The 17,900-nt window shown below is 46.4% G+C and overlaps 8 protein-coding genes across 8 annotated transcripts; 3 read left to right on the top strand and 5 right to left on the bottom strand.

The window, feature by feature from the left end:
- Nucleotides 1–183: 183 nt before the first annotated feature.
- Nucleotides 184–2,025, bottom strand: F4817DRAFT_363524 (uncharacterized protein; the record flags this gene model as incomplete). Its single annotated transcript, XM_049306652.1, has 1 exon — nt 184–2,025. One exon carries the CDS (start codon nt 2,023–2,025, stop codon nt 394–396), a length of 1,632 nt encoding a protein of 543 aa, XP_049153611.1. The 3' UTR covers nt 184–393.
- A 380-nt stretch (nt 2,026–2,405) lies between these two features.
- F4817DRAFT_28788 (TRF2-interacting telomeric protein/Rap1 C terminal domain-containing protein) lies at nt 2,406–5,793 on the bottom strand. The gene is made up of 4 exons (XM_049299631.1): nt 5,232–5,793; nt 4,829–5,179; nt 4,456–4,770; nt 2,406–4,408 (listed from the first exon to the last, which is right to left on the bottom strand). The coding sequence occupies exons 1-4, from the start codon at nt 5,361–5,363 to the stop codon at nt 2,609–2,611; spliced, it is 2,598 nt and encodes an 865-aa protein (XP_049153610.1). The 5' UTR covers nt 5,364–5,793; the 3' UTR covers nt 2,406–2,608.
- Nucleotides 5,794–5,991: 198 nt separating this feature from the next.
- On the top strand, nt 5,992–7,709 carry F4817DRAFT_354514 (zf-DHHC-domain-containing protein). Its single transcript, XM_049305532.1, has 2 exons — nt 5,992–6,397; nt 6,488–7,709. Exons 1-2 carry the CDS (start codon nt 6,309–6,311, stop codon nt 7,677–7,679), a joined length of 1,281 nt encoding a protein of 426 aa, XP_049153609.1. The 5' UTR covers nt 5,992–6,308; the 3' UTR covers nt 7,680–7,709.
- A 206-nt stretch (nt 7,710–7,915) lies between these two features.
- Nucleotides 7,916–9,736, bottom strand: F4817DRAFT_362704 (uncharacterized protein; the record flags this gene model as incomplete). The annotated part of the gene is made up of 2 exons (XM_049306556.1): nt 7,916–8,106; nt 8,140–9,736. 2 exons carry the CDS (start codon nt 9,734–9,736, stop codon nt 7,916–7,918), a joined length of 1,788 nt encoding a protein of 595 aa, XP_049153608.1.
- A 343-nt stretch (nt 9,737–10,079) lies between these two features.
- Nucleotides 10,080–10,759, top strand: F4817DRAFT_28769 (uncharacterized protein). Its single transcript, XM_049299630.1, has one exon. The coding sequence runs from the start codon at nt 10,227–10,229 to the stop codon at nt 10,554–10,556; it is 330 nt and encodes a 109-aa protein (XP_049153607.1). The 5' UTR covers nt 10,080–10,226; the 3' UTR covers nt 10,557–10,759.
- Nucleotides 10,760–10,915: 156 nt separating this feature from the next.
- On the bottom strand, nt 10,916–12,621 carry F4817DRAFT_354508 (heterokaryon incompatibility protein-domain-containing protein). Its single transcript, XM_049305531.1, has 2 exons — nt 12,008–12,621; nt 10,916–11,937 (listed from the first exon to the last, which is right to left on the bottom strand). Exons 1-2 carry the CDS (start codon nt 12,417–12,419, stop codon nt 10,964–10,966), a joined length of 1,386 nt encoding a protein of 461 aa, XP_049153606.1. The 5' UTR covers nt 12,420–12,621; the 3' UTR covers nt 10,916–10,963.
- Nucleotides 12,622–12,662: 41 nt separating this feature from the next.
- On the bottom strand, nt 12,663–14,129 carry F4817DRAFT_354505 (uncharacterized protein). The gene is made up of 4 exons (XM_049305530.1): nt 13,974–14,129; nt 13,497–13,915; nt 13,332–13,427; nt 12,663–13,258 (listed from the first exon to the last, which is right to left on the bottom strand). The coding sequence occupies exons 2-4, from the start codon at nt 13,687–13,689 to the stop codon at nt 13,077–13,079; spliced, it is 471 nt and encodes a 156-aa protein (XP_049153605.1). The 5' UTR covers nt 13,690–13,915; nt 13,974–14,129; the 3' UTR covers nt 12,663–13,076.
- A 1,453-nt stretch (nt 14,130–15,582) lies between these two features.
- Nucleotides 15,583–16,631, top strand: F4817DRAFT_28657 (uncharacterized protein). Its single transcript, XM_049299611.1, has 4 exons — nt 15,583–15,827; nt 16,207–16,230; nt 16,313–16,487; nt 16,538–16,631. The coding sequence occupies exons 1-3, from the start codon at nt 15,736–15,738 to the stop codon at nt 16,464–16,466; spliced, it is 270 nt and encodes an 89-aa protein (XP_049153604.1). The 5' UTR covers nt 15,583–15,735; the 3' UTR covers nt 16,467–16,487; nt 16,538–16,631.
- The last annotated feature ends 1,269 nt before the right edge of the window (nt 16,632–17,900 follow it).

The raw sequence follows: 17,900 nt of genomic DNA, 5'->3' as shown, positions 1-17,900 counted from the left end.
TCGAATACCCGAGAAATAAGACTCGCAACATTCCTCACTGTCAAACCATCAATAGTTGAAATGTAATAATTACTTGATCATCTCCATGTGATGCAAGTTCATGTATTCATCATACATGGCAAATCTTTCTTATAGCCCTATATGCCCCGTCCCGCAATACATTCGAGCGACTTCTCTCAAGCACCCTGCGAGCCATGGTACACGTTTACCTAGACCATTCCTTGAAATACAAATAGGCATAGTACCTTTATGCGCTTGGGTATATAGAAAATCAAACGCCTTCTGAAAAACACAAAACTCGCCCAGTCAATAACCCATCCATATTATACGCCTAACTCCCTCCAGCCGCCTCGCTACATACGGGCGGGGGATCGCATCCTTCAAGAAGCTCAATCAATCCGCGTAGACACCAAGCCACTTCTCCCGTTTAACACAGACGGAAAAATCGAAATGGCATTTCTCGCACCAGTGCTGTAACTCGCGCTGCCGCTGCAGGGCCTGCTGGTCCTCAGTGTCAAGCGGGTGCACCTCAGGGACGCAGTCAACCCGCACTCCCCTGTTCTTGAGCATCAACATGATCCGTCCCCAGCGAGGCAATAGCGTCTCATCCACACGGCAAAATCTATTATATTCGTCGAAGAACCGCAGTTCGGGGTCGTCCTGGTGGATTCTCGCGTGCGTGAGTTGTCTAACGAAATTTGGTGATGGTCGCATGGTGAACTTTTTCAAGTTCCGAAAACCCATCCTACTGCCTACGTGCTCTGCGAATGTAGAGATGCACCGTAAGAAATTGGGTGTGACGTCGTAGAGCGCGAAGGACTCGATGGAGGAGGGCAGCAGGTCGATTAACCGCATATCGTCGCAAAAGCTGCCTTCTTTGTCGAACCCTGGACATGCGTTGAACCATAGCTCCCAGAGGGTCTGCTGCGTGAGAGTGAGGTTTCGAAGAGCAGAAAAGCACTTTAACCCCTTGATGAAGTTATATAGGAGATCTGTCTCCGGGTTGGGTGGGCGTGCGTGTATATCTCCGGCCTTGACACAGAAATGCTCGCGCATGTCTATCTCGAGCGTTTCTAACGATTCTCTTGCCGGGCTCAGCATTAGGATAGCTGCGATATCCCACGGGGAGGCATCCGATCTCCGCTTCCTCTGATCATCTCCAGGCTGTGCACCTTGCTGCAGGTATATGCTGTAATACCCCGAGCGGAACACAAAGGTTTTCAGGTTCGACGAGCAGTGTCTGAGTACATTTACTAAGCTGTCGCCCGAAATCCGACAGGACAACAGGCGAATGGTGTGAACTTGATACAGGTAGATGGTTCGGTTACACATCGCCATATTCACGGACTCGAATACTTCGACGTTCCTCGAGTAGCGGGTGTAACGCCTAAAGATGCCCATATCAAGGCTTGAAGGGATGTCCGAGTATCCCACTACCCTGATCTGTTCAACGGTATTAAACATAACTACCAGCCCGTTGACGGGAAATAGGGGCTGGCAAGTACTATATATAGAATAAGATGATAGGTTTGGGAGACTCGCGAGCAAGAGATACATCAGATTCGCACGGCCCTCGTGGATTATAGAGTTGTGCCTCGCATCAGTACCTGGTTGCTGAACGAGGTCAGTACTATAGAAGGTTGGCAGTACAACCCCCAGCGACAGTGCCCTTGCGTCAAAGGCCTGAACATGGCGACGTTCAAGCAGACCATTATGATCCGAGGGACGTAGCCTAAATGTTCTCTCGTGCGATGCTATATCCGGATTTTGAAGAATGGTGTAAATGTAGGGAATAATCCCCGCCTCCAATGGATGTCTGTTGTATCTGGCAAGGAGCGGCGCTGCAACGTTGTTAAATGATTTGCAAACCAGAGTCAAGTTAACCAGATCCGTAACGGATCTGCGCGCGGCATCATAGTCCCGAAAGGTCCTGTAAGGTGGTAGGATATCCGGTAAGAAGTGCGCGCATATTTTATGGACCAACTCCGACGGAAGGTCGAGCAGTCGGCAAGGAGCTTCGGCCATAATAGATGTGTAGATGCCTAGGTATATATTATAGATAATCTATGTCTAGAAATCAATATATTTATGAAGGAAGAATAGCAAGTATTGAAGTAATACGAAATGAAGGACCAGATATTTAGATATAACAAGTGATACATGCTGGGGAAGAAAGAAGGGAAGAAAAAACATAGTCCAAGACGCGGGTATATATAGTCGAGGTAGGCGACCCGATGTTTAAAGTTGAATAGTTGCACGAGTACAGCGAGGGTATAGCGAATGCAAAAGCTTACATACCTGTTCGAGGGGCCATAGCTCTATAAATTGTAAGTGACCGAAATTACCTATACCCATGGCTTCTTCAGCCTTGCTCGGTTACTTTTGGGGTTCAAGTGTATCCAAAGTTTGACTTTTTCCCTTCAATATTAAAAAACATCTTTAAACTTATAGAGGTTATAATCTAACATAGAGTTCAGGTACATTTATACCTATCTCCGGACTACATAACCTACGTACATGTACGTACCATGTAAGCATGTAATGACTCTAACAATGCCTAACGCACAGGCACAATACCTCACAGCTAAGTACAAGTATAGCCCGGGTATTACACAACTTCCCACAAATACTTGCGCCGAAGCTCCATCAACTCTGAACCATGCTTCTTCTCAAGCCGTTCTCGAGCCTTTACACGCTTCCTCTTCTCCTTGTCATCCTTTGGAGGCTCGTCCGATGTCACCAACTTTAATGCATCATCATCGCGCTGTGTCCAGACTCCGTGGGTCCTCTGTGGCAGCTCTTCACCTCGCTTCAGTATTTCCATGACCTGACCAGCATCACCGAGACGCCACGTCGTGGCCCGTAGCGATTGGAGCACTATCCCTCTCGGATAGCCTAGAGAGCAAAAACGATCGATGATATCTTCCGGCGTTTCTTTAGGCGGACTTAAGCGACGTGATAGCTGAGACCGCTCTAGGCGTGAGTGTTGAATATCTTCTCTGGGAGCTACTACCGAAGTGGAAGCACCGCTAATAGGCGGTGATTTTTGAGCATAAGATTTCGGTAGGGAACGGCGCTTAGTTTTCCCTGCACTAGTGACCTTTACAAAATTATCATTGCTATGTCTGGTGGTTGTTTGTCCTGTCATCTCGTCATCGGAGTCTTCTCGGAAAGGGATCCGGATTGATCTTTTCGGTGTAGGGGTTCCTGGATTGGTGATCCGAGTTCCAGCCTTGGGCGTAGGTGATGCATCTGCAAGATTCGGAGATATTGCATCTGACTCTTGATAAAGCTGTTGCGATGGGGTAATATTGCATTGTGACTCCATCTCAAAATTTACCTGGGTTTCAAAGACTGGAAGCTCAGGGACTGCATCTCGAGATTCGTTCTCTCCAGTTCTCTTGTCTACAGCACGCTGGGTCGACCGTCTAGCGCTAAGGGTTATGCCGTTATCAGCTTGGGAGCCCACACCAGAAGTTTGATTCATATGATCGGGAGTAGACGGAATCTCCGTGTCCCGATTGATTCTTCGCCGCTTAGGTGACGGCTGTGGGTATGTATGATCGGACGGCGATCGATGTGCGTCAAATGATCGTTTTAATGAGGGCATAATTGGTGGTGATGATGGTAGAGGTTCTTCAGCATTTGACTCTTCTTCGTCTTCGAAACTCTCCCAAATTTCTTCAAAAGCGGCAAGATATTTCTCATAACACTTTCTGATCTCATCGTGAACGGTTTCATGCCGAACCCAGTCGAACCCAAGCTTTTCCGCAATTTGTTGCCAGTCGCGTTCACTAGGGTCCATCTTCTGAGAGGCGACAGCTTCCCATAAATCCCAAAGTTCGAACGTACGCCCTTTTATCGTGAACCAGGGTACTAATTGGAGTCCTTCGGCTTCCACGTATTCCTGGTAATCGCGAAGGAATTGCTCCTTCATAGAGGTATCACCAGGAAATGATTGATCAAGGTCGACTGCTGGTTCTTCTGGTTCCTCTGGTTCCTCTGGTTCCTCTGGTTCCTCTGGTTCCTCTGGTTCCTGTATAGGTGCTTGGGGTATTGTCCGAACTTCAGTATGAAGAATCTGGTGTCCTTTACCTTTATTATCAACTACATTATCCTCGGCTGGACTAGTAACAACTGTCGGCACTTCATTTGCAGTATGCACTGCATGCGCCGAACTTCGTATTCGAGGGCTCTTTAGCGGCGTTATTGTGTTGTGGGGCTGTTCGGCTTCCACTCGCGTATCTAGTACTGCTTTTGCCGTCTCTTCGGGCTCTTCTTCGAGTTCCTCTTCGAGTTCCTCTTCGGGTTCCTCTCCGGGTTCCTCTTCGGCAGGTCGCGTCGTAAATCTCGGTTCAAGTACCTTAACCCAACGAGCCCTCCATGATTGCTCTGTATGATGCGAGAACTAGACCAGGTTAGCAAGAAACGACGTGAAGGCGGCATGAAACCTACGTCGTTAGCGAGATCACGGAAAATCTTTACCCCTGCAATTGGCTTGCCCTGACGTGCGCATTCCATGACGTGTTGCATGAGCAGCTCATCGTCCTCTTTGGTAAATTTAGCCCGCCCCCGGGTAGCGGCAGCATTCCGAGTAGGCACGCGCCTCCCAAGAGATCCAGGAGTCTTGGGAGATGCATGGGCCGAAGTGCCAGCCGTTCGCCTAGTTGGCGGAGGAGACGGCGTTCTATCAGACTCTTTCGGCTGAGGGAGATGTTGCAATTTTTTGATCCACCGGTCTCGCCACGACTGATAAGTATGGTGCGGGTACTAAGTTGTTCAGCTTACTGTTAACATATGGAGAATGATGAATATGATAAACGCCTACCTTATCTGCGAGCTCTTTATAAATTACATTTCCTGCTACTGACTCGCCTTTTCTCTCGTTACTGGCAACCCATCTCCTGAGGATCAGGTCATCCTCGGCGGTAAACTTGGTCCGTGTACTCTTCAGAGGAGCGGCCGAGCCAGAAGGTCGAGGCTCACCCTGTTTAGTAGGCACACTCTGTTTAGTAGGAACACACAAGTAATTTTCGGGTTCCTTCAGAACGCCAGCTCTACAAGACTCCTCGATCCACTTATAAGAATATGATTCAGGTGGACAAGCATTCTTCTTGGCGTGGTCGGCGATCAGATAATCGGCATTCTTCTCGAGAGAAACTATCTGGCCCCCGTTGTTCTAAATGGTGTTAGTGTAAAGAATGGCGGATCAACGAGTTGTATCTTCCTACCTGAATCATTTGAACAAAATGGAGCCGCTGTGGCACACGATGTGCTACCCAAAAACGCATGTCGCTAAACAGGCCATTCTGAGAAGGGTTCTTACGGGCTATGGCCCCTTCGTAGACGATAGGGGTTGACATCCGGCTAACTCTCACTCTCACTTAACCTCGTTAACTTCGGCGAATTGCTAAGATAAATGTAGTCTTGCGGAGTGTAGTATAAGCGTCGATTAAAATGAAATTCACCCTAAGAGCTTAAAAATAAGTTGAAATATTGTAAGTTCGTAATCCTGTTATCTCGATAATTTCCAGGGGTTTAGCTTTCATAGCGAACGCGTGTATAATGTTCATTAGGTAACGTTGGGCACGTTTTCTGACAACATGGGATCTAAAATATAGCAATAAGAGATGAAGAGGCGTGTATCTGGACAGAGTAGGCCTTTTATTGTGGTATAAAAAAGGTCAGGCTTTAGTTTGTAATTGTATAAAAAGTCCCGTGAATAGAGTTTCATAAGACGCGTGATGCGGATCGCGACTTCCCAGCTGCCCAGGTACTTTAAATTCGAATTTGGGATAATCATGTGGGTTTTAGGTTTTATGCTTGTTCCGAGGGTTTTATCGACTTAACGAATAATAGCCTCAGTTTATCCTGACAGAAGCGGCTGAATGACTTAAGCACCGCCCCAACTTACCGACCAATGAAATTTCAAGTTTGATATACCTACCCCATGTACCTGCAGCACGGGCTGATAGCCGCGACGGACCCTCAGTCATCTCTTTTATTAGAAGTCATACACATACCAGCTGACGAGCGCGTACGTCGCTGACCGAAATTAAACAAGTATAAACACATTTTATTCTATCATATTCATTTCATCATAAGCAAAACAGAGCCAACTAGTCGCAAATAATTCTTGTGACCTTTTTATCATCAGCATTTTACATATCAGCTTTATGAAATGAGTCGGTACCGGCGCCTGTCCCTGCACCTGATGACTTGGCCATGAACCAGCTCGAAATATCCCTTTCTAATGTTTGATTAACGCATCTACTACCTACTATCATCCTCTCTTCCGGTCCGTGACAATGGGCCCCCTTACCAGGATCTCCCTGGCCGTTCTCGCCATCTGTTTTATGGTCTTTGTCGCGTTTTTCGGCAGGCTACCGGCTTTGAGGTATGAGCGCAACACACGGGCCAACTATTAAACATGTCACTTAAACTAGTAACTATGGTAACTATTTCATTACTAATTACGATCATATAGACATACCCCGATAGCCTGGCTGCACCGCGCAATATGGGTGTATATACCAAATGCTATCCTAAGCCTTGACCAGCGCCTCACCTCAGGCCGCCTCACCACGGCGCTGGGTAGATTTGGCACTTGTGTCATGTACGACCGGCACCCAACAGTGCTCATTTTCTTCATATTGCTACTGTCCGTGGGCGAGTTTATGTTCCTACCAGGAGTATGGCCGCGCTTGAGCCTCCTTCATAAGACTCTAGGAAGCATATCTATTATCTTACCGTATCTATTCTTGTACCTTTCCGCGGCTGGCGACCCGGGTATCGTTACCCCCGCTAATCACTCCCGTTACATGTCCCACTACCCGTACGACTTTGCGCTTTTCCGGCCAGGTCAAACGTGCCGAACATGTGGGCTACTAAAGCCCGCGCGCTCTAAGCACTGCTCCGTCTGCAAGCGCTGCGTTCACAAGATGGACCACCACTGTGTCTTCATTAACAACTGCGTCGGCTACGGTAATCAGCATTATTTTATCCTCCTACTTCTTTCGACCGCCGTTCTAACTTTGTATGGTGGTATTCTCGGCCTCGGTGCAGTCGCCGACGCAGCGCGCACGCGCAACAAGTCGTTCGTGATGTTCCCGAAACCAGCGAGTTGGTCCTGGCATGAGTATTTGATGGTTCTCACCGTGGGCATCCAGGACGACGTGGGCGTAGGGTCTATCACGCTACTTACGCTGATGACGACACCTCTGGTCTGGGGCCTGCTTGGATACCACGTCTACCTGATTTACTGCGGTACGACTACTAACGAGAGCATGAAATGGCAGGACTGGCAAATGGAGATGGATGATGGTTGTGCATTCAAGCGCTCCCTGCCACTTGACCGTGCTAAAAACCTGCGTCACGAGGCAGCCTGGACGCGATGGCCCGTCGACGCAGTCCAGGTAATCGTGCGCACAGAGGACGGCACGCCGCCGGATCCGAACATACCCACGGGCGTCGGCGAGTGGGAGCGCGTCTGGCGCTTGCGCGATGTTGAAAACTTGTACGACCTCGGCTTTTGGGATAACCTAGTCGACGTCTTCGTGCCCAACTACTATTTTCGACGGGCAGATGTCTCAGCGGCAGATCTGGAGAGGGGCAAGAGGCGGGCTAAAAAGCCGCCTAAAGCCCCGCGAGCATCAAACTTAGTAGCTGCCGCTACGTAATTAAACCACACTAGTATCAAGTAAATTATAGTTGAAATAGAATCAAGAGTTGTGTTCAATATGTCCTTATGCTACCTATATGCGTGTGATCATAGTAGAGTACATCATGTACAGCCATCGTGTTAGACCCATGACAGGTACCCATCCAAGGTAGGTTGCCCATATGTCGCTATACCCGAGTCCGAAGCCACAGTGGTTGATCCTTTATACCAGAATAATACCAACATCATCCCCACCTAATATTTTCCTGAAAGTGCTTTGGCAAATCTGGCATCAAACTCGTCCATCTCCACCTCTTTCACGTTTCGCTTTGATTGTTTCTTGCCAGAGCTTTTCTGGCCTGTTTGTTTCTTCTTATTAGTTTGTCCTGAAGATGATGGCGAGACGTCTTCCGATGCCGGTTGCGTCACTAGAGCCTTAAATGCGTCTGGAGTCATAATTTCATTCTTCTTTTTCCCACCTTTGCCCCGCGGCGAAGGAAAGTCAGTGGGCCATTCTTCTTCCTTGGCTTTTTGTTCCTTTTCTCTCTGTGCCCCCGTAATTGTCGACCTCTGCTCGCGTATTTTTTCCGACCTAGCTGCATCTTCGGGGAAGCGCTTCTTCAGGGCCTTCTGCAGTTTTTCCTCCTGTCTGCCGAGGATGTTGCGTTTTTCAGGTGCAGGGGGTAGACGCCTATCATTCTTCCGCCGCATGTTTCGAACATGGCTGCTAGTTGTGTTAGTAGCCCTAATCTTTTTCATGAACTCGTCTAAGATATCAACCATCTCCTGTGAATCCTGTTCTCTATCACGCTGTTCGCGTGGGGGTTTCATCCTATTGCTGTCGCTGTGGAAGTTTCGAGCCTGGGGTTGGGTGATAATCCTCGAATGAAAAGAGCTCAACGCATCTAGTGTGATTCCATAACGAGTCCCGTGCGCCTTTCCCGCAGCCCATTCTAGTTTAGCAAATGCAGAGTTGTCTACCTTCTTGGGCAAGGAATCCTTTGGCGCATACTGCAAGTCTTCAAACGAGATAACTTTGCCAGACCACTTCTCGTTCTTTTCTGAGTCCGGTCGGTTGGTTTCTATCAACCCAGCTAAACGAGCCACAGCAAATCTCGCGTGCGATGCTGTTGAATGTATGACAGCAGCGTCTCTCGCACCAAGGGCAGTGACAAACACGTCTCTGTCCAAATTCCAATTATAATTCTCTTGTGAATTTTCAATCTTGAGGATATTGTCCCGTAACTTGGCACATAAATCACCCAAGGCGGGTAGGCCACCTTTAACCTTATCCGCCTTAGTGAGAACGATGGAAGTTCTCATATTGACAGAGCTCAATAGTTGTAAACACTGTAAGTCCAGCTCCTTGGGCCCAACTTCGGCATCGATTAAGATGATGGCTCCTTTTACGCCTATCCTCTTGGTCAGGTATAGCGTGATATTACGTCCCCAGTCCTCCAAAGAGGCGTGTCCGTATCCGGGCATATCCACAAGGTAAAAGGTGTGAGTTGGGATATCCTCTTTCCCTTTAAGTTCAGCAGTCCACGCGGCAATATCTTTCGGCAGCGGTGCTGGTCCAAATCCATACGTATTCATCTCTCTAGTTTTTCCAGCGTGCTTGCTAATACGTGCCAGCGAGTTTTGACTTCGTTGACTTCGGCCAGCAAGAGCATTAACGAAAGATGACTTGCCAACGTTAGATCGACCGAGGACACAGACTTCGGGGATGAGAGTGTTTTTCTTGAGCTTGTAGAAATCTGTTTCTCCATATTGGAATGTTGCGGGATTCCTAGTGAAGAGGGTACTTAGTCCAGAGAGGAGAGGCTCATCAGGAGTTGATCGCATGTGGGATGTTTTGCAAAGTGTTTCGAGCGAGACATTGTCGACGCGACCTTGTCGAGACTCAGGTATATAGAAGGCAGCAGCTTCATCGTAATTCCAAGCGGCAGTAGATCTATAAACCTTCAAAGCAAGGCTGATCCGACTTGGTCGTATTCGTGAGGGGGCCCCGATCACAGCGAGTCGCAGGGAGGGCGGCATCGCTAGAAAGGCATTAAGTCGGTTCGACAAGGACATTTTGCAGACTTGCTAAATGTAGGATTATCGTGTGTATAAGCGCGCTATAGGTAAGCTACATGACGGAATATAGCATGGGTGGTATCCGTTTAGACCACTACATGAAGGATCGCAATTGATCGCAATACACACGAAAAAGAAAGAAAAAAAAAGAAGAAAAAATTGTATGTAACTAGCGGCGATAAGAAACTTTAGATTGAAAATAATTTAGAGTGGTACTTTGGTACGGATTACATGAAGGCCAACTTCTGTGGATCCCGCTGTACGTACCGTACCTGCATTATCTTATCGATCTTATCGCAGCAAACGACGCAATAAAAAAGGTCCCCGATGTCCCCCTGCTAAACTTTGGTAGCTACATGTACATAGCTGCTAACATCCCGCATCAACATCAAACAATTACTCTAGGTACACGTACCTCCGCCAGCCCGTGTCTACTTAGAATACGCGCCGCCCATCCTCTTACGCTACCAGCATTCTCCTAACCGCCATGTCGAAGCCGTCACAGTTGCGCTCCCTCTACCGATCACTCCTTCGAGAACTCCCTCCCAAACCACTCCCGTCTTCCTCTTCGCAAGTCCGTTCGCCTTTACATCAACGATTAAGACAAAGCTTCTCAAATGATCCGCCTCACGAGCACGTCGTCGCCCAGGCCGACCAGTTAGTACGGTATCTTAAGGCACAAAGGCAATATACGACTCTGCTGGAGCGATATAATCCAGGCATGGGTATGGATGAGGAAGAGCGCGTCAGGCTGACCGCGCGTCGGGTCGGCATGGATTTGCCAGTAGAGTACGAGAAGCAAGACAAGAACAGTTGAAGTACAGGATCATAGGAGGATAAGTTTGCGAAACAGTGCCAATTCGCCTACACAACACCATGAATCTCAAACAGAAGCTCCGCTTCCAAAGGAAAACTCGCGACTCTACAGGCTGAGCTTAGCGAAGAGCTACATGTTAACAGACCATTCGCTACGATAACAGGTTGGAACGATTCATAGAATTGCGCGGCGCTGCTTGAATTGTATACACAGCGCTCAAGTTATAAATCCACGGCTATCAGGTTCCAAACAGGATTTTACGTACAGGGACAACTACAAATAAGTTTTATATATATAACTCATAAGATATCTAAAATGACAAAGATTATTATATCAGGGCTTACGCTCTGTAGCAATCTTGTGATGTAGGTCATCTCGATTCTTATTTGTTTTACTTCTTATTACTCCTATTCAATTTCAATAACCTCCGGAGTAACCTTTTCAAATAAGTCGACACAATCTATAGTTGAATAAGCGCCTATCTTCCCCGTGTTACTCGTGTCCTCTTTTACTCGACTTTTGGATCTTGTATTGATGTGGAATAGACCTAAATGTGTAAATCGCATAAACAAACGAGTCGTATCGCAAGGCATCGCGCGGAGAATGAGACCGAGCGGCCCACGTCTCTTCAATCTTCCAGAGCACGCGCATACCCAACGCATTTGGTTTCTGCCAAATTCTATATATCTATTAGATAGATATCGCTCCTGTAGCGTCCACGCACGGGAATGGATGGGCTCAGATCCTCGGCTATCGTCGATATAAGTGATATATGCCGAGCCCAAAGTGCCGTGCTGGTCTGGGCAACAGAATGGAAGCCTTACAGCAAGCTTCGTACTTTGAGCCAAGTCAATATCGTCCAGAAATCCCCTGCTTGCGCGATCCGACCGTGCTGCAACAATTGTGATACATGCTTGATTGTAGATCCAAGGCATATTGGCGATCTGTTCAATCTTGTCTCCCTCGTCGTCTTGGATGATGCATAGAGCATCGACCCAGAGGTATTGTAAACCCAGTCTTGAAGTTACTTTAATAGCATCTTGTATGGATTGAGCGAGTTTACCGTATGGAATGCTTAAGTTACCCGACCTCATCCGTGATTTTGTAGTCTTGCAAGCCTGGTCACCTCCCCAGCAATAGCTAAGTGTTACATATGGTTCTACCTTATCATAAGTCGGTTCGAGGCTAATTTCAAATTCATCTAGACCCTCGACCTTATCTATACGAAGAATTCGTGAAAGCATGGAGTTTTGCTCTGTGCGGCATTTAGGATGTGAATCTAGACATCCTTCTAGCCAGCTTCGTGCCAATGCAAGATTTTCCACGGCACCTGGCCGACAATTGATAGGGCGAGTCAAAATGAACTGGCTTGCTGCATCATCTAGCAGCTGTTGGTCAGTTTAGAGAATTAAAGGGGGGGCACAAGATACTACATCTTGGGTGTTACCGACCTTCCGTTGTAAAAACATCTAGGCTGTATGGGCTTCTGATTCGGCATTTGCCCAATCCAGGGTTATCGTGCTCCCATAAACCTATGAAAGACAACTCGTCGAATGGGTAGCGGTCAGTTAGGGACATACTATAGCTATCGGCACAAATAGTTATACGGTCAGTAGGGACTTTCGCAAGCATCTTGTATCGATCACCGTAACGTTTCTCCCATGCGCCATCCAGCCATTTGCATAAGTGACAATGATGGGAAGCACCTTCAAGCACATTCTGTAAGGTCGCATCGAAGAAAAATATCCCTTCTGTTGCTTTCCCATAGTCTGTGGTAATGTCGCCGGGAGGCTGCTTATTATTGAGATCTATCAAAAATTTCTGGCAGTATTGGCATGAATGATAGTTTGTTAAGTTAGCCATCTTCACCAGGGTAAATCTATTTCAATATACTCGCTGAGCAACTGGAATCCTCGAAAGTAAAAAAAGTAAAAAAGGCGAAGATTTTACGATATCGATATTTTGAAAGAAAAAGGACGTTTGCGAAAACGCCTAGCCTTGCCTCACAAGAGAGCTGAGATGTTGCTTCTCATGTGGTGCTATCATGTGCCGCAGCCTCGCATCTTTGATGATCCCCAAGCCACCTTGCGAAAGTGCCGCGCCCATGTGCTTCACAATTCGAGTGTACTTATAACCACTCAGAAGTGAAATTTAAAGAAAACCTTTACATTTACTCGCCAGTAGTTCAAAAATAGCCAGAGTATAGCATTATCAGCGCTTTCCGATTACTGTAACCTCTGTAGGCTGGGGTAATTAAGGGGCTGAGACTCAGGGGTAACATGGAATTAATCCAATCAGTCATCAAAGCCGACATTTTCAACAATACTAGTTAGCAGCTCACGTACATATCTCACAAACATGGCTGTACACACTCATAATTTTCATAACATCTCTTAATGCCAAAATTATACTCCAATCAACTATCCCCCACCTGTTCCTTAAGCCTACCAGCCTACCAGCCTACCAGTCTAATAAACCGATTGCCACGGAAAGAAATACTTAGAAATTAACCGAATATATCTATGAGTCTGGAACTAAGTTGAAGACGATTACCGCTGGAATCAAGGCGGTAATTGCCGCAACTGCTGTAACTGCGGGTGCGAGGAGACCCAGCATCGCAAGACTCGTCAGCGATGCGAAGATCCCCCCAGCCGGCGTGAATCCGCCGTACATAGCCGACTGGAAGGCAGCGGCAATTGAGCCTTGGTGCAACTTAGTAAGACTTGTGCTGTGGATTTGGGGTTAAAAGAGAAAATGAAGGCGACTGCATCTCACCTGGAATGACACCTGCTGGACCGAAACCCAAGCACAGCCCAAGCGTAACAACGGCTGTAAATACAACCGCCCAGGTGATGATTGCCCAGTAGACATCTAAAGTCCATTCTTCAGTATGTCACCATTGCAGTAATCTGCACTTATTCTTAGCCTAGGAAGACTTACGTGGTAGTGCGATATACACCGCAAATGACTTCCCGATCGAACCAAGGAACTCCATTACCCGTTGAGACACTCGGGGGAATTCAATAGGATCCATCTTGATAAATCGCTTCCAGACAGAATAGGCAAACCTCTTTAGCCTAGTAACGGAGTAGGAAATACTTGGAATTATCGCCGCAACGTCAAATATCTTCATTGCGATACTCCGTGTTGGGATGGGACCGAAAGTAAAAAGAAAGAAGAGGGGAATGATGGAAGGAGGAGAGCTAAGTATTTAAGATATGGCCTGTGGCAATATTGCTACTAGGAACAGCGCGAGAAGACCAAACAGTCAGCGACACGACAATTTGTGTAACCAACGGCTGGTTGCTTTAACCTGCCTATCTCAGGTAACCTTTGGTACTTCATTAACGAACAGCCAGCTGCGTTTGTTCAGTTTAGGAAGACAGGTACCTATAGGTAAGGTAATTTAGTACTTACCTAGTACTAAGTAACACAGCCCTCTACTAATATTGTTACTTTAGGTAGGATTAAACCCTTTCCTCATTAACTTCATTATTACTACCTAGGTTCGGCCAGCTTAGTATTTCGAGCGGGATACCGTTTGTAAACAGTATCATAAATAACAGTAAGAAAATAGATGACAGCTTATGGGCACGGTGTCGAACTAAAGAAGTAGAAGCCAACAGTGATGGCATATTCAACCCTCTTATGCATACCCCTCATGCAATGCAACCAATTCCTTTTTACACAATCTAATAGTAGCCAGCTGTCTTTCCAGCCATGTATGTCATTGTCCTCTACTCCGTGCTTTAGACAGCTTTGAACGACGTTCTATAAAAGTATCAAATATCTCTAATACTATTTCATCGTTTCTCGTATTTTTTCTTGAGATTTACCTACATTCTCACCAGTCTTTCTCTGCTAATAAGGCCTGTTCATCTCCTGAAGTCTCCCGCTAATTTCCCCCTTTCAATATCCATCCATGGCCATTCTAGAGTCCTCGACACGTCCTAATTGGACCCCCCAGTATGGGAGTTACCAAAAGAAATAATACATATGTGAGCCCATCAGCTTCTACCAATACATAGACTTCTACTGATAACCAATTTAAGCTAGAGATCAACCTAATACAACCTACCACAACCGAGATAGCAGAAATACTTTCAGAATAGTTTGCTTCGTGCGACTCCAGGGCAGATTTAGCTTAAACTATTGATCCGACATACCTACCGTCTATCACGATTCAGTTCAATAGATCTACAATAAGTACTAAAAAAGTTGCTTGAGAGTAAGGCTATCAAATCGAACATACCTAACCTGTCACATATCTCGGACACGTCAGATGATGCAACCCCTCATTACTTCACGCTGACATGCATTGTTAATATGATGCGCATATCCAATAGCAAGACGTCGACGGCTTGTACTCTCACTACCCGGGCGTACTACAACAATTCAGGAAGAATGGATACTTCCCCCTTCACTATCGACCCAAAATTCCAACACCTACTTAACTAATCATATGTTAGATTCTAGCTTTCTCCAATTCTGGACGTTATGAAAAGTATCGGAGAGTTTAGAGCCGTGCTGAGAAAAAGCTCCGGGCGATCGACAGCGTTCTTGGATTTCTTACATCTAATGGGGGCCGCCATGCTTCAGCATCAACAGCCTGCCGCTATTCTCCCACATCCAATCGAAAATAGCATAATGGCATAAGCCTCTCCAACCAAGATATCATTCATCCAGTGCATGAAATGGAACGCCCTGGGTGATCGGTGCAGAGTAACGTCCTCTGCTGCTAATTGTTGGGGTCATATCATGATATTCCGGGAACCTGAAGAAGCTTCTTCTCGAATCCCGTTCCGATGGCGAGATTGGATTCGGGCAAGGGACCAAGTGACATTCTTGAGATATCAACGAGTTCTGGTATGAAAATGGAAGCCTCGTCTCGTTATACAGCTGCAGGCAAGTGTTTGCTCCCCGATTCGAACGTTAGGTACCAATTATAACTTCTAGTATCTCAACGTTCTACATAGTACCCATCTTCACACTATCGTATACCTTTGGCTTCATTATGAATACCCTTTTTCTCAGCCCTTTCCTTTGTAGATATTTCATGAGTAACAATACCAAGTGTATGACCAGAGTTTTGATGATTTGGGATGGTACTAACAGAGTTACTTTATGGGCATATGCACATTAAAGACGACTAGCACACATTCCGCCCGATGCCACCGCTATGGCATCGATCGTGAAGGAGGGGAGGTATCCCACAAGCCCGCTCGACTTCGCATCACTGCCCAACTCCCCTTTATCGACACTTTCTGCAAGGTAAGAATTTTACCCTCCTGCCCCCTGTCGTCTTCGTATACTACGCCCTTTATTATATGCATATATTTTTATCGTGCTTAGTGTATAGATTAATACTATATTCAAATTAATGCATTAGCTCGCGGAAGTTGAAGGGGTTGAAGGGATCGTGACCATACGGGGGTAGGGCACAGATCCTGCAGCTTAATGGCACCTCTCAACTCTTGCGTGCTTCTCCTGGGGGTAGCATATATATCCCTCGTATTTTCCAAAAGATAATTTATGATTTGCGTTCTTCTTCTGGCTCAGCCATTACCATCAGTTACATTTTTTCTCAGGAACCATACTCTATCAGTAGAAATCATTCAAATTGTTGTTGACACGGCACTATGGCTATGAGTTCTAATGAAGCAATTTACGACGGGTATGTCGTCTTCTACCCACAGGGTCAAGTGCTATAACCATGTTCCCAAGAATGGAGACTAACATTCCCCTGACCTATTCAGTATAATCACACACAAGCAAAGTCACTACTACTCGAGAAACCCACCAACCGCTCACCCTGTTGACGAAATGAGTTTGAGAACATACCGCCTTAATAAATTCCTTGTTGAGCCTGACAGTGCTTGCTTTGTGCCAGAAACAACTCGAACCGAATAGCTTAGTTGCTATTTCATCCCAGTAAGCTTTTGTCCTTCCTGGATACCGACTCTAAAGCTCAAGCGTAGTAGGCATCAGTCAATCATGTTCGAGGGATAAGGGTCAAGAAGGCCGGCCTATTAAATAGTTTAGCAAGATGGGATGTGGTCTAGAGAGATGTCCCCGGCGTCGTCAGTAGCATCATGGTTTCTCTTTTCCTAAGCACGGTAAAACAAGGGAGTCGCAGCGCAACGCGCGCAAAGTCATCTTTTGCAGTGGCGGGGTTAGCTTAATAGCTCCTTCACTCTATAGGGTTCATTAGAAATGTATCTTTGCTTGGATTTAAGAGGTGGTTATAAGTACCCAAAGTTTGGGTTTTATCGACTCCCCTTTTTTGTAATATAAGTTGCCTTCCTCCGTTAGCTCTCAATCAAATATGTTACCAACGGTTGTGGAGAAAATAGTGATTACTTCATGGAGAGAAGAGTAAGCATTGCAGTTCCGATATTCCCCGGTGCAGCAGACCAACATCTCCATCTCCCCAATCTTTGATCACTCGGAGATATCGGCCGCCTGAATCCAAAGTTGGGTAGCAATAATGTGATTTCTGCATATATTACAAGCCTGGAATTAGCCAGGGGTGGATAATATAGCTTCCCAAACTTGTCAACTTCCAATGTGATCTCTAGTTCTGATGATCCGAGAAAGAGGCTGATGATGTTAATCGGGACACAATTCTAGATTCAGGCTGAATAAGATCTCTCTGACTTAGATTAACCCTAATCGACCTATCGTTCGACTCCCTCATTTAGGATGAAAACGAGCGGTTATTGGCTAGACATGAGTCTTAATATTTGCAATGATTATAGGAGATTTTGACAGGTTAGCAATATAGCTAGCTCAGTACTTACGCTACATCCTGAAGTAGGCACTATTCTTCTAATTAAAGATACAATACTAGACCAATCCAATTAATTCAATTCACGAAGAATCACTCTTCAAAAAAGATGAATACACGTAGATGATACAGCTCAAGGACATGACAATATTTAATATTTATATCTACCTAAGTATACCTATAGATCGGCCGGCTCATAAAGACAGACACCCTCTGTAGATCCCATCTCACTCCAAAACCGCAAAGAGTAAACAAAAATGGCCGTGTCATATAATCATCATATCCGCCGTTAGCTAAAAGGGGTATCACACAAGCAAGCAAGCACAAATCTCTAGCTGCGCACACATGATTCAATTCATTACACCAACGCTCCCACCTAGAACTTTTTTCTCGTTGTTTTTGGAACCTTCGTCTAGCGCTTCATCAAGGTAAAAAAAAGGGGGGGGGGGGGGGGCGTTTATACGCCGCCGAAAACCCCCGCCGCGAGACTTTAGGACCACCCGCCAGGCGAAATGAGCCACACCCCCACCCGCCCCGTTACCCCATTAATTGCCTAG

Source organism: Daldinia loculata, assembly GCF_022478755.1.
Source record: "Daldinia loculata strain CBS 113971 unplaced genomic scaffold F4817scaffold_112, whole genome shotgun sequence".
NCBI classification, from domain to species: Eukaryota; Fungi; Ascomycota; class Sordariomycetes; order Xylariales; family Hypoxylaceae; genus Daldinia; species Daldinia loculata.
Note: the sequence above shows the minus strand (reverse complement) of the source record. Positions and strands in the feature narration are given on the sequence as shown.

What these genes read in the sequence shown, in the direction of transcription:
- F4817DRAFT_354514 (XM_049305532.1), top strand. Translation starts at nt 6,309, where the DNA reads ATGGGCCCCCTTACCAGGATCTCCCTGGCCGTTCTCGCCATCTGTTTT. An exon ending in GGCAGGCTACCGGCTTTGAG is followed by an intron (nt 6,398 to 6,487) that starts GTATGAGCGCAA and finishes ACGATCATATAG; the next exon opens with ACATACCCCGATAGCCTGGC.
- F4817DRAFT_28769 (XM_049299630.1), top strand. Translation starts at nt 10,227, where the DNA reads ATGTCGAAGCCGTCACAGTTGCGCTCCCTCTACCGATCACTCCTTCGA.
- F4817DRAFT_28788 (XM_049299631.1), bottom strand. Translation starts at nt 5,363, where the DNA reads ATGTCAACCCCTATCGTCTACGAAGGGGCCATAGCCCGTAAGAACCCT. An exon ending in ATAAAGAGCTCGCAGATAAG is followed by an intron (nt 4,771 to 4,828) that starts GTAGGCGTTTAT and finishes TGAACAACTTAG; the next exon opens with TACCCGCACCATACTTATCA. An exon ending in TCCGTGATCTCGCTAACGAC is followed by an intron (nt 4,409 to 4,455) that starts GTAGGTTTCATG and finishes AACCTGGTCTAG; the next exon opens with TTCTCGCATCATACAGAGCA.
- F4817DRAFT_28657 (XM_049299611.1), top strand. Translation starts at nt 15,736, where the DNA reads ATGGCATCGATCGTGAAGGAGGGGAGGTATCCCACAAGCCCGCTCGAC. An exon ending in TTATCGACACTTTCTGCAAG is followed by an intron (nt 15,828 to 16,206) that starts GTAAGAATTTTA and finishes TATGGCTATGAG; the next exon opens with TTCTAATGAAGCAATTTACG. An exon ending in AATGAAGCAATTTACGACGG is followed by an intron (nt 16,231 to 16,312) that starts GTATGTCGTCTT and finishes TGACCTATTCAG; the next exon opens with TATAATCACACACAAGCAAA.
- F4817DRAFT_354505 (XM_049305530.1), bottom strand. Translation starts at nt 13,689, where the DNA reads ATGAAGATATTTGACGTTGCGGCGATAATTCCAAGTATTTCCTACTCC. An exon ending in GGTGTATATCGCACTACCAC is followed by an intron (nt 13,428 to 13,496) that starts GTAAGTCTTCCT and finishes AATGGACTTTAG; the next exon opens with ATGTCTACTGGGCAATCATC. An exon ending in TCCAGCAGGTGTCATTCCAG is followed by an intron (nt 13,259 to 13,331) that starts GTGAGATGCAGT and finishes AGTTGCACCAAG; the next exon opens with GCTCAATTGCCGCTGCCTTC.
- F4817DRAFT_354508 (XM_049305531.1), bottom strand. Translation starts at nt 12,419, where the DNA reads ATGGCTAACTTAACAAACTATCATTCATGCCAATACTGCCAGAAATTT. An exon ending in AGATGTTTTTACAACGGAAG is followed by an intron (nt 11,938 to 12,007) that starts GTCGGTAACACC and finishes AACAGCTGCTAG; the next exon opens with ATGATGCAGCAAGCCAGTTC.